Genomic DNA, 23,050 nt, shown 5'->3' with positions numbered 1-23,050 from the left:
CCTTGGTCCTGTCCTCTGTAACATTTTCACTAACACCCTCTGTACATCCACACAACAGGCCACCCTAATACAGTACACAGATGATTCCACTCTCATTTGCACATATGACAACATGGCACACCACAAAAAAATTACTCGGGGAGCTTTAACAGCCAGTGAAACATGGCTTCATAACTCACAACTCATGCTCAAGCCAAAAAAGACCAAACTGCTACTATTTTCCCCAAATACGTCTCTCATGAAAAAACAGAATTTAAGTCTTCTCTCTTGATAATACAACCAATGAAGTCATTTCTCATAGCAGATTTTTAAGGGTGCTGGTGGATGATAAGCTTATGACCTGCATGTACAAAATTGCATAAGAAAAATTCATCAAAAACTAGGGGTGCTTTACAGAGCCAAAAACTTTTTCACTGACTCAACTAAAACTACACTTGCCACTTCTTCTCTCCTCCTCACACTTCTTTGTAGGACTGCCATCCTTACTATCCTATAGGCTTTACAAAAATTAAAACGTGAACACTGCTGTAAAAAAGTTGCTAAATGTGCAGCAAATACCTCTTTCTGAACCCACCACTGTATATAGCGCTAAAAAACCTAAATTGGTTAGAATTGCCTCATCAGCTAAGGTGTACAGAGCTTCTTACCACCTGTAAAATTACCTGTCATCCGTCTGCCTGTCCAGCACTTAAAAAACATTTTACACAACTGTGATCCCAGTCAGTCATTGTTTGTAATCCAGTGACCAAAAACTCCTGTCTTTCTACAAACCTAGCAAATCTGCTGGGCATTGTCTATACTCATGCAAGGTTGCTAAGGCCTGGAACTCCTTAGCTGTGTCTATTAGGTCTATACCCTCCCTTTCTATCTTTAAAACCCACTCTGAAAGACTTCCTAGGTAAAATCTGACAATGTTCTTACTTAAAACCAGGATAAACTAAATCCGTAAATGTGAACAAGTACATTTTCATTCCTTATACTTACTCTTCCTTCTTCACTCACTTATTTTCTACTATCAAAATCTCTTCCCTGACTTTCTCTCTAAACATACTGTAAGCCTGCTTTTCCCTCACTTCATATTGCAATTCCGGTTTGTATTAGACTAACTTACCTTTCATTTCTCTACAAACTGTCTAAAATTTCTATAAATATTAAATGACTTCTTATAACTTGTAATGATTCTTCATCAGTGTTCTTAATTTATCACTAATTTGTTGTAATTATTTAAACTGCAGATGTTTTTTTTATTTTTGAAGATAGTAAAATTATTGTTCTTAAAATGTTTTGCAATAATTTGGAGCATTTCTCCCAGGGCCTCCGCTGAAAATGGTGTTATACCCAGTAGGACTTTACCAGTAATAAAATGTCAGTAAATAAATAAATAAACTAGTCAAAATTCAGGAATGTCATGACAAAATGGCAGGCACTGCATAAGCTGTACAACATTCTTATACGCCCAGCCAATACCTTGCAGCCTAATAGCATAGAATTCTGAATGAAATCAAAATTATTTGTAGAACAAAAGCATAAAATCAGGGATTTGCTGTAAAACTTCATTTATCAGGAACATAAAGTATCAAGCAGACATCTGGACGCTGACATTCTCACCACCCTTCTCAACCTCTTAGCACGAGAACTCTGGACAGAAGCATAAAACGGGGGAATGTACCATGTCAACAGAATAATTCTACACAAAGCCAAAAATATTTGCAGAGCAAAGGAGTAACATCAGGGATGTTTTCAAACATTGCTATTATAAACTTATCTGTCTAGGGGGTTTGCATTAGTATGCATTAAAACCTCTTTACATTCTGCAACATTTTCACAGCTAGTATCCCCACAACCAACCTTTCAGCACAGTTCTTTACAATGCAAACAAAAAAGTAAGAAAACAGGACAAAGGTGTAACATTAGTGATTTAAAACACTGGGCTTGTGAACTAATAAAGGTGATACAATAACAGATTTTGCAGTAGAATCCAGTGAGTGACCCAACATTTTATGAAGAAAAGACAAATACCAGACAAACATCTGGACATTGTACAGCATTCTCACCGCCCATAACCCCCTCCTAGCATCTCAGCACAACAATTCAAGACAAAGCCAAAAATTGCAGAAAAAAGGTGCACTATCTGGGATAGTTTTAAACATTGCTTTTTTTTAAAGTTTGATACTAGAATAACAGTGTTTGCATTAGTATGCAGTAAAACAACATCGGTACATGCTGCAGACTTCTGACAGCCCTTAACCCCCCCCCAACATCTCAGCACAGCAATTCTGGATAAGGCAGAGGAAAGACGTGATATCATCAATGCTAAGTTTGCCATATTTGTTTTAAACGTTATTATAAAGTAGACCACAAATGTTATGCAAACAAAATGCAACATTCTGAAAGCTCATTACCCCCCCAGCCTCTTAGCACAATTCTGGACAAAGCAAAAAATAAAACATAATAAAAAAACAAGACAAAGTCGTAACTTTAGAAATTTAAAACATTGAACCTATGAGCTAATAAGCTCACTAGAATAACAGATTTCGCAGTAACATGCATTGCATTAACTCACATTTTTTATGAGGAACAGAACAAAAATACCAGGCAAACATCTGAGCAGTGTGCAACATTCTCACAGCTCCTACCCCTCTCCTAGACAAAACCAAAAGTAACTGCAATAACATCAGGAATAGTTTTAAACTTACTTTATTTAGAAACATTTATAGAATAGAGTTTGCATTAAAGCAATATATGTACATTTTACAACATTCTCATAGCCCCTATACCCCCTGTTTCCAACCTTTCAATATAATTCTGACCGAAGCTTGAATGATATTCTGATGCTGGACTAACAAAGACTAATCTAGACATTATCACAGGCAAGCCCCCAAAAAAATAATCCTTATCACAAGATTTTTGGATAAAGCTAAAATAAACTGTTTGAGCCTGTGTGTAGTGACGAGTATTGAAGGGTTATGACCTACCTTTACTAATCAAATTTCAGGGATTTAATTCATTTTACACTGATGGAGTAAATGTTTTTTAGGGATGAGTAGGAGCTTTTTTATTTTATTTTATTTTTTTTTTTAGATTTAATGACAGTTATCTCAGGGGACTAAAGCTTTGATTTGTTAATAAGCTGCTTCTTGTGCCAAGGGTGCATGTTCTGAATCTTTCCAACTTCATTTATATACTATGTGACCTTGAGCAAGTTGCCCTTGTACTTAAATTGGACTGGTGTAGATGCCTCAGTGCAGCAGATGGGCTGAGATGTGATAATCCACCTGGCTCTGTGTCAAACACAGTATCCATATTTTGAATCATGCACAAAAGCATGCATGTGTCATCTGAGAGTTATTGTTGAGTTTCATGGATGCAGACTATACCAAGGTAACCAGAAATAAGGCCAGTAATCGTAATTGCTGCCTGAGTGGTGGCCTTCAATGGCAAGCTGTTTGACATGCTCAGAAAGGTAAGGATGAGCCATTTAGGTCACTGGAGGGCTGATGGTTGGCAGGCATTAGGGAGAAAAAGGTAGGCCTTGTGAATCTTTCAGCAGATCTGCTGGATATGGCCAGTCCATCATTTCCCTAGTTAAAGAGCTAAAATAATGAATATTAGCAGCATAGGTGTATGTGGGAAAACATTCCACCATGCCAAGTCCTGATAGTTGATGTATTGATTTTAGAATGGGGTTAATATGAAGTCTTTGTTAGCTCAAGGTATTTAACTTCCTCCTATACAAAGTTGCACTTCAAGCTGATGGAAATGTTGGTAGTCCATCATTCAGGACTTATCTGATACAAGACATCCTCTGTGTGGTCTTAGTAGCAGAGTCCTTTAGTACATGAGCAGGCAGGAAGTGATAAGGTTTTATCTTTAGGGACTGTCTTTTTTTCTGAACATCCAACGTACAGGAGTCCATCTTACAGAACTCAAAAAACATAGTCTGAGCCACACAACTGCATCTGGGTTGTAAGTGAGAAATCACTGCTAAGAGTTTTCTTCTTCGAACTTCACTGTGAAGGATTCAGTAGATGGACGTGTTTGTTTTCCACAATAATGCAGAACGTCTGTGTTTTATGACAACAATGTAGTACTTCACTCAAAACTGTGCTAGGGGAAGCTTTCCTTAAGAATTTCCTCTATTTCCACTAGCTCAGAGAGTTCTGTAACAACATGAATAGAAGGACAATCTGCAGAACTCTACACAGTTGAGAGGTATGATTACCAATATAGATTTGCATAATGTCCCTCATTTTCCTCTTATTTCTGTACTCTCTCTCATAAAATTTTATATCACTAAGGATTGCCATCACTCAGTAATGCTAGACAGTAAATTTCATGCTTCCATTGCAAAAAAAAAAGACAAGACAGAGAGACAAACCACAAAGTAAAACCTACTCCTCCTTTCCTGTTCAGCACTACACTGATGCACTGTGCAGGCGTGCCGGCGTAGGTGCCTTACACATGTGCACATCAGTTTTGACTGCTGAAGGTGGAGGAACTCACCAGTCCTGTTATACTGTCATATTATCTAAAAAAGTTAAGCAATTTCTTTCTTAAATAATAAGATTGTATAATAGCAATAATCAACTCCTGTGTGTGAATATATAAGAATTTACCCACTGCTGGCTTTATTTAGTCACTCTGGCTTCACCCTACTGATCAGACCCCACAAACTGGGAGTAAATCCTGATATACCCAGACACAGTCATGGATTTTTGCTAAATTATCATGTGGTGCTTCATCCTGTTTGCAAGTTTCATATCTCCATAGTAATTACTAGAAAGATAAGAAATCTAGGAAATACTTCAGTGAGTAACCTACCATGATACTTATTAATTGGCTTCATTCTTGTCTTTCTGCTGATGGCACCCACCTTCTGTCATCCTTATTTATAGTTTCATTTCTCTTGATTTATTTATGTTGTATTATCCTAGAGTTTTATCGGTGAAAAATTAATATATATGCATGCTAAAATAACCTGATACCTAATTTTCACATATTAAGAGTTCATAAAGTGGCTTTTGGAAAATATTGGGTGTCTTAACTAGTATCACAGTCATCAACAAATCAAGGTCCAAATGACCTCGTCCTTTATATATAATTGTTTCTGTTTAACTTGAGCGAGCAAGCTTCTCTTTTCAGTATCAGAAGCTAGAGTGATGTCAGAGATTAACCAAGAAATAGGGTCCACATAGTATCGTGTCTGTTACATTAATGTCTGATGTGATAGTTTTTAAAGGCTGGGTCTCCAAGAACAATCTTCTCGATGGTCCTGGAATGGGCAGTCTGCCACTGTTCCATCCTTGACTATATCTCAGCCAGCCCAGTAGTCATTTAGGCTGGTGAGGAGGGACTTGTTCAGTTCTTGAGAATTTGAAGCTTTCTGGATTTCCATAAAATATATGTAACCTGTAAATAATTAGAACATGAAGGGCAGAAATGGAGTCAATTACCTACCGTTATGGCAGGATCCTCAGTGTTGTACTTCACTTGTAGTTTATATTATAACAATCTGTTCTTTTTTGTACCCCTAATTGCAAAAGTCAGAATTCTGATTTTGATCAAGACTGAGGCATGTACAAGTCTCATTAAGAATGTTCAATAACATGATTATTTCTGAGAAGTATCATTGAAGGTATTAATATGGCCGCGGTGGTGCAGCGGTTAGCGTTGTCGCCTCACAGCAAGAGGTTCGCCCATTCGATTCTCGGCTGGAGTGCCTTCTGTGTAGAGTCTGCATGTCCTCCCCGCAGTTGAGTAACGCTAAAGACATGCAGGTAGGTGCGAGCGTAAATGGACGTGCCTTCTCTGATGGTTGGGCATTGGGCTGGCAACTCGGCACCGTAAAACTTCACTGCCAATCATGAGCGGACCGGAGTTCCGCTGTGGTGACCCCTTAACTGGGAAAAGCTGAAAGACTTTTATCATTGAAGGTATTAATTTTGGAATGTTAAATGAATGTGGCTTGTAATGAATGAATAGATCATGATTTAAGAGTTTGTGAAACCAGTAAGACGTGTCATGTTACATGCCTTGTTGCTAATCAACTTCTCTCAAACTAGTTTTAAGAATGAATAAATAAGCAGAGATACCTATTTTCCATTGTTTCTGAGAAAAATAAGAACGTCAAAAATCTGGACTGCCTTAATATTGAAAAGAAAACACAGGGTTTTCATGTAAGTTGACATTTTTGACCAAAAAACCCATTCATCAAAATCTGTATTTTTTTATCACGCTTCTAAAATTATCAGTTTGATTTACTGAGAATTCAACACACAGAATTTGTTTTAATGTTGTTTATATACAGATGCAGTAAAAATTACAATGAAGTTTTAGTAATAACTAGCAATTGCACTTTAAAATCATATGCCTAGCTCCTGGCATTCTTCTCATGAAAATGGAATTTCATTTTTTTTTAAGAACTTTCAAGTCAGTGTTCCTGTAAATAAGCAAATGTGCCATAGTTTGTAAGGACAGTACAACACACATGGTAGGTAGCATCACTGGTAGCCTGATATTGTCAAGTTGAAAATCTGTGGTTATTAGCTTACATAAGACTCTTTAGTTGACTGTTTACAAATATCTTGGGCTTTATAGCCCATGCTTAGTTGTGATGGTACACTAACTCATGTCATGCTGCAGTCACATATATTAATGTGGCGCAACAAAAGATAGACATTTTATACATGTGGTTCAGGATAGAATATGTGTAAGAGCTAGGTCATTTGCTAAATGTTTAGTGTAGATGTACTGCAGGATTTTTTTTTTTACTGTAAATTTGTAAGTTTTTCTGAATACGTTACATTTTTCATGACATGGTTGCATGAATGTCTTTTCCCTTTGCCTTTATGGTAGCAGGATCATGGTAAAACATCCACACCACATGAAGCACCAAACCTGAGCATGAAGACGAGCAGCAGTACAAGTGGGGCTGTTAAAGAAGAAAGACGAATGGAAAGCATGCCAGCCAGTGTCAAAGACAGAAAAAATGGCAGCAAGAAGAAAAGTAAACCCCTGGTAAATTCTGGTGGGAAACTGCAAAGCAAAATGACAGAGATACCTCCTGTAGTTACCCTTGAAAGTCCAGGTCAGTAATAAGGTCATGAATAGTTATGCTAGCCTATGCTGTTTTTGTCTGTAATCATTTTAGCATTGTTTTTATGTTCGGTATCTTGTATTGAGTCGTTGCAGGGTTTTTTTACTCCTAGTTTGTAAGGCTCACCCCCACCTAGCAAAACACCATTGTTGCTTCTACTGTCCTAGCATTGCTATTCCAACATGTTTTTTCTCCTTTATGCTGTTAAGAGCAACTTAGGTTCTTAAGTAACATGTTATCTTGTACTACATTCATAAACATCATAGCCTGTACCAGCATGGAAACTTGTGGAAGCAGAGTTCCGTATGTTCCTTGGCTTTCTCATCAGCTGATGTTTTATAGGTGCATAGGTGATTATTAGGCTAGTGACCCTAATGAGTCTTTTCATTCCTAGCCATACTTCCCAGTTGTATTGGACAGGATTTGATACCATAGGTTTTTATAGGGAGTATCTAGAACTTGGACATTAGTGGTCACACATTTACACATTTTCTGTTTGTAATACAGACATAGGTGCCAGACCAGGGGGTGAATTTTTGATTCCCAATCCACTGGTTTAAGATGTGCTTGAACAAGTGTGGGGAAGAACTTTGCGTAACATGGATTTAGAAGCCTGGTCCAAAGAAGAGGTAATCTCGGAGACACATGCATGTCCTTCCAACATGTCATTATTTATGCTGCAGATGAGGTTTAGATCCTTGGATTGGGTATTTCTGATGCTGTTTTGCGGATGTGCAGTAGGTTCATCAAAGCTGGATCAGAGGATGCCTTATAGGCCGGGCATAGAAGGACACTCAGCAGTTTGTAGGACTATAGCGATAGGGCTTTGAGGTGGTCTGCATATGGCATGTTCTCTCTACACCATGTATTTGTTTTGTAAAGAACCTTTGTGGATACTCCATTTGTTGCATATGCCAGGTGAGGTACATACAGAAGGAGACATACTCAGTGATTGATCTGATGAAGGGGACCTAGATGCTATACCCTTGCTTATGAGTTGTGCAGCTTAGAAAGACCTCCTTACTACATTAGACACATGGTAGTCAAAGGGCTAGTCATATGTGTTCCCAAATCCCTTTCCACAGGGTCTGCTCTCAAGAGGGTATTGTCAATGTAGTAATTTCCCTGGGTAACCGTTTTACCAAAGGTTACCATTATACACTTTTTGGCATTGAGTTTGAGGCTATGACTCTGCAACCAGTTATTAGTTTGTATCAGGCCTTCTTGGAGAGTATTTATGTCTTTGAGGGATTCTATGACTTTGCTAGTTTGCAGTCGTCTGTGAACTTGGACAGCCAGAGGCCATTGACATTAGCCTTACCTTCAGAGAAGAAGATGCCAAAAATGAGCATCCCCAGCATCAAGCCCTGAGAGTCTCCAGCAGTGACTGGCCTTTTTGTAGAAGCAGACTCCCCTATCCTGACTTCTTATATCCTTTCTGTGAGTCAGCTGGCTATCCATCAGGTGACATGGAATTTATACTTAATCTAATGAGCTTGTCTACATTCACCGAGTGAGGTATTGTGTTGAAAGCCTTGGCCTGGTTAAGATTGGCCTTATGCACCACTTTGCCTTCATCCATTGCTTTGGTGATCGTCTCAAAGAAGTCCACCAGGTTGAGCAGACATGATCTGCCCCTGATGAAACCAAACTGGGTTGTGTCCAGTGTCTGAAGGTTTTCAAGGTCATCGTTTATTATATCCATGATAATTCTTTCCATGGTGCTACCTATGAGACTAGTCAGACTTATCAGTCAGTACTTACCTGGGTGTATGGATGCCCCATCCTTGTGCAGAGGAATAACCTTTGCAGTCGTCCATTCATTTTGTATGAAGCCTGTTTGGAGGCCGTGATTAAGTGATGATTCTAGTGGTATCAGTAGATCATTTTTCATGCTATTTAGGAGGCATCCTGGGATATGTGACCCGTCAATGCAGTGTTTTTGGCCCTGGGGGGAGATTTGGGGATATTTTCCCCAGTGATAATTGGTGGAGTTATGGCTGGGGTTCTTATTGAGAGTTGCTAGGGGGAAAGCAGGGTAACATTGTAGCTGAATTTATTGGCCAGTAGATTTGCTGTATCCTCCGGTTCAGTATCAGTGGTTCTATTTCCAATTAGTTTAGTACATTGTTGTGTATTGCCTTTGAGGCTGTGGATGTGGCTAAAGAATGCATTGTGGTTGTCCTTAGACTGGGAGGCTGCTATATCACATATTTCACTTTCGCAGAATTAACTAGTTTCCTGAGTTGCTGACTTATGAGCTTGATGAGTGAGTTCTTACTTTTCTGGGCATGAAACTTCCTAATTTTGGCCATGATTTTCTTCCTTTTGTAATTTTATCAATTCATCTGAATAGCTAGCTAAAGCGTCTTCAATTTTTTACAGGCTTTTATTATTAGAATTGATATATTCTTTAAATGATTCATTTATTTTAATCAGTTCAGAGGACGTTTGATTTATTTTTTCTTCTAAATTGCTGGAAACCATCTCTTGAACCAAAGCTGAAGCTTGAACTGCATTTTGCTAAACAGATGCAGGATCCTTCCAGCCAGTGGTTTCTTTTCAACTTTTCTGGTTGATTTTCTCTCAAGTTCTCCAGAACTTTTCTGAATATCAACATAATTTATTGAAGATGGTTGTGATACAACTGTATTAGAATTGTATGTTGTGTATATCGGACTGTTTTTTTACAGATGTGTGTTAAAAATGTATTTTATAAAGTGCTTGAGCTTAAAATGTATCCACAGTGTGCCCTACTGGAATAGGACAAAAAATGTACGTGAATTATTGTAACTGTTTAAATGTATATATTTTAATAGTGGAAAATAGAATACAGGAGGTTAACTTCAGAAAAATAACTGAAAATAAATTACTGTATGGCAGTGCCATAAATTATAGTATCTTTCAGTTTCAGTGCACCAAGGAGACACAATGTCTAAAACTAGGGAGCTTTCTGTATTGTCTGTAGGGTGAAATAATTACTAGTCTTAAAATGTGAAGGAATGTAATTGTTTTATGACTTCCAACATCTGCCAAAGGTCTGAGGTCTATGTATTTTCACAGGCAGATGCTAAATACTGTCAGCTTCCAGCAGTGGGGGGTTCACCTGGGATAGAGTCAGATGACAAGGAATGATGTAATTCTGCAAGCTATCCCAGCAGTAGTATTGGAGATATTAATTTGAGAACTCTTTTAGAAAGACAGAGCATTCTGTATTCTGTCTTGGACTTGACAAGAACCGTCCACCACAAGATCTGTTTTGCTCTATAAGTAAGTTTCTAGGGTATAGTAACTCTCTTAGATACAACCAGGAATATAGTGAAGCTTAGTTTAGATATTTTTCTTTATTTATTTGAGACTGTTCTTTAGTGTTTTAAATATTTCCTGTGATTTTGAACTCCAATGTCACTTTGGATATATATTTAGTATTGTCTTGTTCTTTTATTGTTTATTATTTATTAAATATATTTGTTATTTCATTGTGGCTGGTGTGTGTGTGTGTGTGTGTGTGTGTGTGTGTGTGTGTGTGTGTGTGTGTGTGTGTGTGTGTGTGTGTGTGTGTGTGTGTGTGTGTGTGTATGTGTGTGTCAGCTATTTGGGCAGGTTCATGGAGTACTGGTTGGACAGAGAGGGTGCTGGAGGCTTTGGCTTGGTCATTCAGCTGAGATCTGAACTCTGTAGCTGTGCCAGTGGGAATTCTTATTGGGGATCTGGAGAAAGGTAGAGAAACCAGCCCCAGACTGACTGTTGTCTCTGTGGGCTTTTAAGGGAAGTTGCACTTGATGCAGAGAGCTGCATCTGGAAAGTCTGTGTACTTGCTATTCTCCCACTGAACGTCCCCCACTGTTGCCAGTGATGAGGATTGAGGTTCCTTGATTACAAGTCCAGTGATGGGGTGTCACATTGCTATCCTAGCAGTGTACTTACTATCTAGTAACTGAATCATATCCAAGTAAAACTTTCAGTGGCACTTCCTTTTCTCATATTCTGTTTTCACACTAGTAGGGTTAAAATTAAGCTGTTGATCAGTGTGCAGCCATCTTGGAAGTCATGATTTTTCTTCCTTGTAGGTTCATGGATATATAGTTCATAAGTTCATAGGTGCATACTGGGGTAACGACCACTGAGGCCTTGTTAAGCCTTGCCATCCATCCCAAATCGCTTGCAAGTTCTGGTACCCTTGATAAGTGTAAGTAGTCTTTTGGGAGATGAAGCATTTACAAGAAGGTGCCTGGGGGATGAATCATGTACAAGTTGCCTGTGATCATTAGAGACATAGGTGTCAAACCAGGGATGAAATTCCTGTTTCACATTCAGTTGTCCAGGTTACAGTTGAATTGGGTTAAGGAGGAACTCTGCTTCACATGGATGTGGAGCCTTTTCCAGAGAAGGGGGTAGTCTCTGGGATACATACCTGTCACTCCAGCAGGTCCTGTTTAATATCACAAGCAAAGTTTAAATCTTTAGAATGGTTAATTCTGGTGCTGTTTGTTTTGCAGATATGCAGGAGGTCCATCATGATGGGATCTGACAATGCATTGTATGCAAGGCATATATCTTCTCTCAACAGCTTCTAGGAGACAGAATACAGGGATAGAACTTTGAGGCAGTCTGCATAAGATATGTTACTTATACCCTATAGTCTTTTAGTGAGGAACCTCTGTGGATATTCCAGTTGTTGGATGTTCCTTGTTGGGTACAAACCAAAGGGGGCATTGTACTCGACAGGTTTTATGAATGACAAATACAGCAGAATCGTGACCTCCTTGAACCTAGATGACATACATTTGTTTATAAGTTGCACAACATAGAATGATTTCCTCATTTCTATGTTCACATGATAGTCAAAGGCAAGATTATTGTCTATATGTGTCCCCAAGTCCCTGACTACTGGGTCGACTTTTAGGGATATTTTGTCAGTGTGATAGTTACCAGGGGTAGATAACTTCCCAAAGGATGCTATTATGCATTTGTTGTCATTTATTTTTAGCCCATGGCTCTGACACAAATTATTTGTCAGCCCTTCTTGGAGAACATTAGTGTTTGTGGGAGATTCTGTGACAGCCCCTAACTTGTAGTCATCTGCAAATGTGGTCAGCCAGAGACCCTTGTCTTCAGAGAAGTACATGTCAAAGAGGAGTGGTCCCAGGACTTATCCCTGAGAGACTGTGCTTGTAACTGACCTCTCTGTAGAGGTGGACTCCCCAATTCTAACTTCCTGTGTCCTGTCTGTTAGCCAACTGGCTATCCATCGGGTGACTTAAGGGTTTTTGAGAGGTTATATAACTGTTGATGATGGGGATTCATAAGGGTTTTTGAGAGGCTATATAACTGTTGATGATGGGGATTCCACTAGGCGGCTGTTTTTTTAGATTATTCTTTGCTTATTTTTAATAGGCAGTGCTGCCTCTGTGCAGCTGTATACATGGTTGTAGATGCTTTTTGTGAATAATTCAGTTTAAGAAGCAGTGTTCCTGGGGAGCTTGAAATTTTGCAGGGTGTCACTTTAGTAGGATGTGTGCCTTGGAGTAATTCTTGAAAGTTCCAGGGCTAGCTGATGTCCCAGGTTTAATTTTTATGTAGAAGACAGCTTTATGGTCCGACCTGACCAGTGAGGGCAGTATACTCATTGGGGGGGGGTTCATCCTTGTTGATGTGGACTAGGCCGAGGATGTTTGCACTTGCAGTGGTTGTATGGACTAGCTGATCCAGCAGTCTTTGCGTCTGTGTGTTTAGGGTTGTGTATGATTCCCTGTTTATAATGGGGTAGTTGAAGTCCCCCATGAGTATGGTATTGGGATGAATGGAGAGTGATTGCAGTAGATTTAAGTAAGTGATATGGGTTTTCTGGTTCACAGTGGGGAACCTTCCACTTACAAAGATATGGCATGGTACTTTGCATGTGGTGAGTTGCACATTGAGAAGCTCAAATGTCTCTCATTTTTTGACCAGCTTTGAGGTGTTTTGTTTCTGATGTAAATTGAGACACCTCCACCTTTTGCCCCTATCTGTATTAGTACCTGGTCAAATGTTTGGAAGGTCTTGTAGCCCTGCAATGCTGAAGGTGCAGTCCGTGGTTTTAAACGAAGTATCAGTAACTATACAGACATCTGCATTCCTCATGGGTAAGGAGAGCTTGCAGGGAGTGGAGTTTTTTGTTTAGACTCCTGGCATTAAGCAGTAATACCTTTAGATTATGCTGGATAAGTCTAGCTGTGTTGGATGATTGATCAGTTTGACAATGTCTATAAAACCACTATGGGATGGATAAAGTTTTAGCCAATATTCATAATGTAGAGGGGACAGGTGCAGACTGTCCCTCACTGTGGTCTGTCAATCATGTCCTCCATTCTACCCCTTTCTAGTGATACCCAAAACGTAGCCAGTTATTAAAGTCAGTTATCTTTTATTCATATTGTGCCAACATCTTTGGAGAAGGTAGAATGCTCCTCAATGCTAGGCTTATACTGGTCCAGGACACACAGTCTGAGGGCTCTATCATTTCTGTACTCATATACATTGTGGGAGGTACGTCCAGGGTCATTTATGCCCACATAGACTATGACTGAATCGTACTGGTACTTAAAGTTCAGTGACCTGAATGCATTAAGTGTCTGTCTTTCAGAGGTGATCTTTGGGGGGGAGGGTCATTGTAACTGTAAATCACTGTATTTGGAATTTCTTATTTGTTGAGAAGTTTGTTCAATTTTTCAATGGCTGCCATCACCTCTACAAAGGCTAATGTTCTTATGTTTACTTAATTTTGTGAGTAGCACAAAGCTCCCATAATGCCAGAGTTGGCATGCCCACTTTTTAGTTGCTCTTTGTTTCTGAAGACAGCATGTAGCCTCAGTTCTACTGCTGCAGCTGCAGTTATTTTTATTTAGAAAGTAAAGAATTAACATATTACATCACCTGCTGCTTAAAGGATCCATCGTTCCTTTATGAGCATGTTACAGTGTGCATTTGAGATAGATGGACTTCCAAAGGATTGCTACCACTCATTATTTGTTTTGTTTTGGTCCTGAACAAGGTAACAATTCTTATAATTTCTGTCAGAAATCTAATAAATCATCAAAACTTGAAGAGTTAAAGCTTTGCATTTAAGTTATACTGTCATAAAATGTAAAAAGCTTTAAAACATTCTGAAAAGCATTTACGCATCCATAAGGAACAGTCTTTTTTTGATACTTCGGGAGAAGAGAAGGAAAAAAATGAAAAATCTACAGAAGAACAGCCTCATGTTGAAAAACTGGGAACCGCATGTTCTTTCCAATATCTTCTGATGATGGATCTTTGGTAGCTCACAAAAGAAGGTTTTAGAACTAGTCTTGAAGCCTCTGTTTTGGGATCAAACCTCCTTTTCCTTTGAGGCAAGAAAGCTCTGAATTTTGGTGCCTCTACATCTGCTTTTATAGTGGCACACCCTCATGCCACCTCAGATATATGGTGCACTTGCAGGGTGCCCAAAAGCTTTTAATACTGGCCAGACATCTGACCCTTGGCAGGATGCATGCCATATAGCTTAGGGCAGTGCAACACTGATCTATTTGAACATCTACTGTTATGGTAATTTTACTTGCACAATACTTTTTCTCTTTCATGGCCAGTATATTTTTGCAATGCGGGCCTGATACAGAACGTTGTAATAAAATACATGTTAATCATTGTATACAGTCTTACATCTGTATCAAGAGTATGTTTTGTTAAACTTGTAAAGGTGAAGTCATCTAGAGAAAGATGATGATGTATTTTAAACTGATATACCCATCTGGATTTTGCAGTTGTGATTTGTATGCATGCACTTAAGTGTTTGTGTAACAAGGTCAATAAAAATATGGTACTTTTTAGAAAGAAATCATTTGGCATAAATAGGTGCACAGGTATATACTAGGCTTGCTGCCCTTGCGGGACATTTTAGGCCTATCCAGTTTTCCTTTTGGTTTTTGAATTAACCTGTCCCATTTGGTGTTAGATTGTTCTTACTCATCCCATGGTCGATAATTATGTATTACCCCTTGTGACAGTAACTGGAATCATACCATAAATAATTTGAGGAAACCTATGCATGATGTAAAGCGTTTCGGGGACGTCTATATCAATTAGTAGTACAGGGGGCAGTCTTGGTGTAAGTTTTATATTACCCTTCTGTGGATATAAGTCACACTTGAATGTGGATAGGGATAAGCGTTCTTTTGTGTGGATGAGAAAGTCTATTCCAGAGCAGTGGTGTTCTCTGAGAGAGGTATCTGTCCCTCCAAACCATTCTGTTGATTTTGCAAAATAGGTTTAGAAACCTGGATCAAGCATTTCTGATGGCATTTGACTTGCTTATGTGCAGTAGGTCAATCAGTATTGGGTCGCAGGTCACCCCTTAGCAGTCTGTAGGATACCAGTTATAGTGACAGGACTTTGAGATGGTCCAGGTAGGACATACTGCTTAGGTCTTGTATCCTTTTAGTAAGGAATCTCTGTGGGCGTTCCAGTTGTATATGTCTGGACTGATAGTTCTGGGGATTCAGTAACTGCCCCTAACTTGTAGTCATTTGCAAACTTACTCAATGAAATCTCTTTGGTATTGTCTTTTACGTCAGAGAAGTGGATGCCAAACTGAAGAGGTTCCAGTACCGAACCCTCATGACTAGTGTCTTTGTAGAGGTAAGTTCCCCTGTATTGATTTCCTGTGTCCTCTCTGAAAGCCAATTGTTAATCAAAAGGGTGATATAGAGGTTTATTCCCAGTTTATTTAGCTTTTCTGCTATGCCCGAGTGGGGATTTGTATCACATTCTTGGTCAGACTGAGGTATGCAATGTGCACCTTTTACAGTCATCCATTGCACTGATGACCTTTTCAGAGAAGTCCAGCAGGATGAGTAAGGCCCTTGACAAATGTAAATTGAGACATGTCTAGTATTTTGAGGTTCCCTCTTGTTTGTTGAGTATTTCCATGAAGAGTCTTTCAATAGCTGTGCATATGAGGCTGGTCTGACTTATGGGGCTGTAATTGCCAGGATCTGTGGAAGATTCACCCTTGTACAGGGGAATGCCTGTAGCTGTTTATTTTATATTATTTGACATCTGTTTACCGGAAAAGTCCGACTGGGCATGAATCCCGTTTTCAGTAGAGGCCCGGGGAGAAAAGCTCCAACATACATAGTTCAATTTATAAACCTCATAATATTATCACATGAAGTGCAGTAACAAATAGTAGAATTGACACACAGGATAAATAGTCAGTTCAGAAAATCATATACAGTGAATATTAAACAGTCATAGGATGTTGAACACCTAGTAAAGCACAATCAGTAGTGATAACCAATGGTAAAGATGTTAAGCATTTTAAATATGGGCAAAAGACTAAGAGAAAGAAAAGAAATTTTGCATTGCGGGACGAGATTTGGAAATAGACTTAAAGTAGGGAGCTGTTGGAGAAGTAACTGGTGTTTTGGCTAATAAGAGAAGGGAAGAACAGAAAGGGAAAAAAAGAAGAGCAAGGGAAAGAGAAGGAAGAAAGAAGAGAGGGGATAAAAAGGAAGAGAAGGAAGGAATAACGGGTAGTGTCAGCCTGGGGTACGACATTTACAGAGCCAGGAGTTAAGGAGAAATCTCTTTACAGATTGTTTGAATATGACACCTTATGGCAATGCTCTAATATCTATAGGAATGCTGTTCTAGACCTTGGCTACTGAGTAGGAATATAGGCAGTTTATGGATTTCAAGGAGGTGTTTCTCAGATGAGAGAAGAGGGCGATTAAGAAGGTAATGTTTAAGAATGGTGCTGGTTGCTGGGCAGGATGATCTGTATACCATTTTGTGAGCAAGGAGGAGTTGGATGAACTTGAGGTAGTGAGATAACCCAAGCCAGTTTAAATATCTGAGGGGAGAGCAGTGGTGGGAGTTGTATGAATGACTGGCTGCAAATCTAGCTACTTTGTTATAGCAACACTCAAGTTTTGGTCTTGGGGAGATCCGAATGTTGGAGAAAATGGTTGAGGCATATAGTAATGAAGGAAGGAGGTATGTATTAAAAAGAGTAACTCTTGAGGAGCTGATAATGAATCTTTTTGCTGTATAGAGCATGCTCAGTTTTTGGTGTGTTGTTTTTATTCACTTTTGAATGTGAAGATCAAATTTCAGTTGATAGTCTGTTACGGCACCAAGTAACTTTGTGTGAGGTACAACTTCAGTTTCAGTATTGTTGAGAGAGGATGTTTTGAAGGTGTCTTTTATGTGTGTTTGGGACTTTGGGAGAAGTAAAAGCAGTTTTATTTGGATTTAGGAAAACCGGATTGTCACTGGTCCAGTTTTCAGTAGAGTTGAAAGCCTGCTGAGTGATAGATTATATTTGGGAAGGACTATTAGATGAGCAAATGACAGTGGAGTCACCTGTTTATTGTATGTGTAGCTTGTGGGGAGGATGTATGTAGATAATGTATAAATATGTTAAAAAGGAGAGGTCCAAGTACAGAGCTTTGTGGGACACCTGTATTAACTGGAAGAAAAGATGAGTAAGTAGAGAGCCATTTAACTGATTGTAGCAGGTTAGATAGGTAGCTAGAGAGCCAAGTGACTGTTGTACTGGAAAAGCCTAAAACAGACATTTTTGAGAGAGTTAATGTGAGACAGTATCGAAAGTTTGAGAGAGATCTTAAAAAAGGGAAGAAACTAAATTGTTATTTATGGCTTTAATGATATGGTCCAAAAAGGCAACAAGGGCAGTTGTTGTGCTATGATCTGGGTGAAAGCCTTGTTGGGCAAAGGTTAATAGATTTTCTTGGGGTAAGTATTGTAAAAGTTGTTTATGAAAACATTTTTTCTAAGATCTTGGAAACGGGACAAGATTACATTTGGTCTGAAGTTTGTTATTTCAGTGGAGTTTCCTCCTTTATGAAAAGGAATTATGTAAATGTTTTTCCAGAGAGATGGGAAATGTGACTCATGAATGGATCGACTGATCAAGATGGAGATTAGGTAGGCAATAGAGGGGGCAGCAATCTTTAGATATTCATCCATTCTGATGGCGCAAAACCTATATGGAGACTGAGGATGAAGAGTGTTGTTGAGGATAGCTAAATCATGCTTCATGCTGGTTATGATACATCCAAGAATGTTGTCTAGACCCATCGATCCAGTATTTTTTAGCCTTTAATAGCTGTTTCAGAACCTGGTCGTGTGTGATAGCTGGAGGCGAGTTGGTTTCAGGTATATCTTGTGCGATAGACAGGAGAAAGGGGTAAAATTTTAGCTGAATTTATTGACCAGTAGGTTAGCTTGTATCTTCAGCCTTAGTGTAGATTACTTCTTTCACAAACAGTTCAGTGCATTGTTGTGTTGTGCTTCTGAGATTACAGACATAACTGTAAAAGGCATTGTGATTGTCTGTGACTTGGTGGCTCCTGAGATGTTTATTTTAATGACGAGCGTTCCATCGTTCTGGGAATTATCTTCTTACTTTTAGTGAAAATGCTCTTCCTTTTATTGTAAATCTTGTTGATATTGTTCTGCCAAAGGGGGTTGTTTTTGAGGTTTGCCCTGCTCTTGCTTTTACAGGGTACAGCTGTATCTGTGCAGCTGTTTATATGCTGGTGTAGTATGGTGATATACATTTCAATGTATTCAGTAAACTTGCTAGTGTATCGTGTAGTACTAGGGCGTGTCTCTTAGAGAAATTTCCAAAGGTACCTTGGGTGGAGGATATCTCCGTTTTCAGTTTTATTTTGAAAGAGACAGCTTTATAGTTAGACATAACAAGTGGCAAATTCATGCAATGTGATAGTGCAAGATGCCTCCATATTACTACAGACAGGTTTCAAGGTGTTGCTGTACATGGAAGATACTCTGACTAATTGTTCCAGGTCATTGTTACTGACAAAGTCCCAGATTCTCTGTGTTTGTCACTGGTAGTGGTGTAGGTTTGTCACTGTAATATTGGATTGTTTAGAACACCTAGGAAAGTAGTATTGAATTTAATACGGAGTGATCCCAATTCCTGAAGATAGTTGTTTTGGCATTCTAAGGTCCTACATGGCATTGTTTAGCTAGCTAATGTATGATGCAACGCCTTTTGATCATTATTTGTACTTGAAGAATCTCTGCTGCATCATGCTGCTTTTAACAGCCTTGATGTGACTCTCAACTGGATGAAGACTGAGACGCCACTACCCGTTTTCCATCCTGTGCAGTAGCTGGTCTAAACATGTGGAAGGTATTATATCCCTGCAGAGCCAGAGTGCTCTCCACCATATTAAACCATGTCTCAGTCACTGCACAGACATCTGCATCCTCCAGGATGAGGAGGGCTTGTAGAGAGTGGAGTTTCTTGTTTCCTGACAAAGTTCATTTTTGAACCAGATACAAGAATGTTTCCAAGCATACCTTAGGATAACATGGAAGAACTTGACCTAATAACAGTAGAAAACTTGAGGAGTTGAATGCCATGCTGGTAAGATAGCATAAAGGTGCTTAAATATGCTAATGTATATGTAGTTATGAAGTATGCATGTATGCATGTCAGTAGTGTATTTCATCGACACTCTTTGTTTGACGTCTGTTTCTTTGAAAAAATATGATCAACTATATAGATGGATGACAGATTTGCGAGATCACACAATTCTTGGTGTTGGGGAATATGCCTTTTTTCCAAAATTGTGCAATCTCTGTGCTAGTATACATAATTAGCTAGAAGTGTGGGGGTACAGGGGGCTTCCCCCTGTTAAAAAAAAAAAAAAAAAAATGATTAATTTTATTTTTGTATGCACCATGGCTGCATGCGTAGCAGTGTCTCAATGTTGGCAATGTCAGTGTTTTTTGTTCAAAGTTATGAGCATTGATATTTGGGTCAATCAACTTTATGTGTGTGTGTGTGTGTATATATATATATATAATTGTGTGTGTTTTATATATATATATATATATATATATATATATATATATACACACACACACACACACACACACACACACACACACACACACACACACACAAAATGTGTGTCTGTATATACGTATGTCTGTGTGTGTGTGTGTGTGTGTGTGTGTGTGTGTGTGTATATATATATATATATATATATATATATGTCTATAGGTCTCTCTCTCTCTCTCTATATATATATATATATATATATATATATATATATACACACACACACACACACACACACACACACACACACACACATACATACATATCCCAAGTCAGGAGTTATATTAGAAAGACTTGTCTGACTAAGGACAAAATTGTATCCATAAGATGCTGAAAGCTCCAGTCTCCACAGCGCCCTTATTTGGCAAGCGAAAAATTTTATTTTGGCACTGTAAAGAAAAGGATAGGCTAGAACTGCTGTATTTTCTAGAAACTTTCTAACTAGTAAAAGGCCACTACGCATGAAGCAATTACCCTGTCTACGACTGTATTGAGAATCTACTACTGCATTTGGAGTAAGTCAGACCAGCAGCAATGAATGTTGTTTGGCTTTTTTATTTTTTTTAATTTAAACTCCTAATGGTTGCATTCAGATCAAAAGTATTGAGGCCTTTTGCTTGAGCATTCTTAGGCTGGATTCCTTATAAGTGTACACTAGTTGTTGTCTTGCCTGTTTCCTTTTTCTGCCTATGCTGCTCACCATTATGCAGATAATATACTGTATTCATCCCATTGATTAGATTCATGGAGGCAAATCCCCTTACCAGAAAATCATATTGCCTTTACTTCTCTACATAACCTAACCAAGCAGGCCATATGCAGGCACAAAAACAACAATTTCAAAAATAAAACACTTTCTCTGCTAGGCAGACTCAAACATTTCTGGCAGAAAGTAATTCTTCTCACAGCAAAAATCCACAAATTCCACCTACACCCCTATCGCCATCGAGACGTCTCAAGGCCATCTGCCATTCTTTGACATTCTTAAGGTATTCAGTCACCTACCTAGTACCACAACTTCTACCTCTCCCCCAACTCATCCAAACCCCCCCATCCTCCTCTTCTATATTAAGGAAATTACACAGAAAGACTTTGACCCCCCCCCCCCCTCCTAGAAAGTATACCCGTACATGCACCCCCTGGTACAGATGACCTACACCCTTGGTTTATATCACTCTGCAAAGACGTCCTTACCACACCACCTTTTCATACCCATAGCATCTGCTTAACTCAGAATATAGTGCCAGACATATGGAAAACTTATCTTGTCAAACTCCTTCCCAGCAGCCTCAGGCAGAAAATGTATCCTACTACCACCCTTTCTCCATCCTCCCTACAGTTGGGAAAGTACTTGAAAAACTTATCTAAAACCAACTATCCACTTAACAGTACCACCTCCTCACTCTTCAATAGCATGGGTTTTGGACTGGCCAGAGCACAATGTGACAGCACTATGGTTACCTAGAGATTTATGAGATCCTTCTCAAGATGGATAATGGAAACCTTTCAGGAGCTGTCTTGCTTGACCTTATGAAAACTTTTGATCTTGTTGACCATTTACTGCTCCTGCGCTCTCTCCAAGAAATTGGGGGTTTTCCCCAACAGTGTCACCTGGTTCCAACATTTCTTAACAAATACGTATTTCAGAGTTAAAATAGACTCATTCCAATCAAATCCAGCATACTTTACCAGAAGATTTCCCCTGGAGATCCATATTTGCCCCCAGTGTTGTTTTCAGTCTTTATTAACTAACTACCCTCTGATCTCCCTAACTTTCCTGTCAGTCTTTATGTAGGTGACATGCTTATTCTTTGATGCAGTCTGTCACATTAAGCTATTCAAACCCAGCTTCAGTTGTGCTTTCACCTTCTTAATTCTTGGCTGATCCAACCATAAGATGTTCTTCGTGTTTCACTGTTGTAGTCATCACATTTGGGTTATCTGCCTACAGGTAACCCTCAGCTGGCCTGAATACCAGAGTCTTGGATTCCTGCGTCGGATGCTGACTCTTCTTCCATGACGTCAGGTCGTCAGGGGTATAAAACATGCAGCCGATGCCATTACATCAGTCTTTCTTGCCGTGTGGTGCCCGAAGCAGTTCACAAGTGCCAGTCGGCCGACTCCTGAAATTTTCGTTTTCGAGTTTCAGAACCGAAGTCTTCAAAAAAAGATAAGTACCCCATTGGGGATCTTTTTTCTTCATCCAACCGATGTCAGTAAAAGTTAACAATTGTCTTACCTATGGAAAGCAAATACCTCATAAAGATTTTCATTTGTGCTGCATTCCTTGCTTAGGCCCAGACCACGATGTCCCTCGCTGTCGGTTTTGTGCCCTGTTCAACACCCAAACTATTCATCGTCTGGCTATCTTTGCAGCAAATTATTTTGGTACTCGGTATCAGTATTCCAAAATGGCTTCGTTAAGCCATCTGACTACCGATCTTCCGAAAAAACGTAAAGATAAAGACAGAGACAGACCACATAGGTCTAAAACTGCCATCAACGCTTCCGTTAAGCTATTTGCTAGTCCGCCAGTACTCAGTGAGGCGCTTTTGCAGCCCCTGATACCCGCTATCTCAGATTCGCAGGCCTCTCCTGAGACCCATACGGAGTCCGGTATGCCACGAGATGCTTCTTTGACTATGGAACCTGCGGATGTCTCTACCTTGGATGGGTCTGGAGCTGCTGTGCAGGCACCAGCTTCTGAGGGTGTATTCAGGCCTACAGACTTGCATTTTAAACCAACACCATCTTCTTCATCCAGGCCTAAAACTCGCACCACGCCTAGAAAACCAACGTCCAAACCGCATGCTCAGGACCATATGCCTAAAAAACAAATGCTTAGAATGGCTGAATACCTTATTACCTTAATTAGGGGAAGCCAGCCTCCCCCCTCTAAGAGACCTAGAACTGATTTTCCTTCTGATTCTTCTGATCAGAAATCTGATATTTCTGTTTCTTCTGATTACCAGGATTTGCCCTTCTCTACCTATGAGGATTCTGATGCAGAGGATTCCATTCCCTCTGCTTCT

The 23,050-nt window shown here is 39.3% G+C and overlaps 1 protein-coding gene across 1 annotated transcript in view; it reads left to right on the top strand.

Annotated features, from left to right (window-relative positions):
• VPS13D (vacuolar protein sorting 13 homolog D) overlaps positions 1 to 23,050 on the top strand; it is a 3,321,573-nt gene that overhangs the window by 1,442,026 nt on the left and 1,856,497 nt on the right. The window contains exon 26 of the mRNA XM_044060428.1: positions 6,856 to 7,087. Coding sequence (XP_043916363.1) covers positions 6,856 to 7,087 — 232 coding nt within the window. The remainder of the gene's footprint in view (positions 1 to 6,855; positions 7,088 to 23,050) is intronic.

Source organism: Protopterus annectens, chromosome 2.part0 (genome assembly GCF_019279795.1).
Source record: "Protopterus annectens isolate FY-2018-M chromosome 2.part0, PAN1.0, whole genome shotgun sequence".
Taxonomy (NCBI): Eukaryota; Metazoa; Chordata; order Ceratodontiformes; family Protopteridae; genus Protopterus; species Protopterus annectens.
The sequence above is the reverse complement of the archived record's forward strand: the minus strand, read 5'-3'. Positions and strand labels throughout refer to the sequence as shown.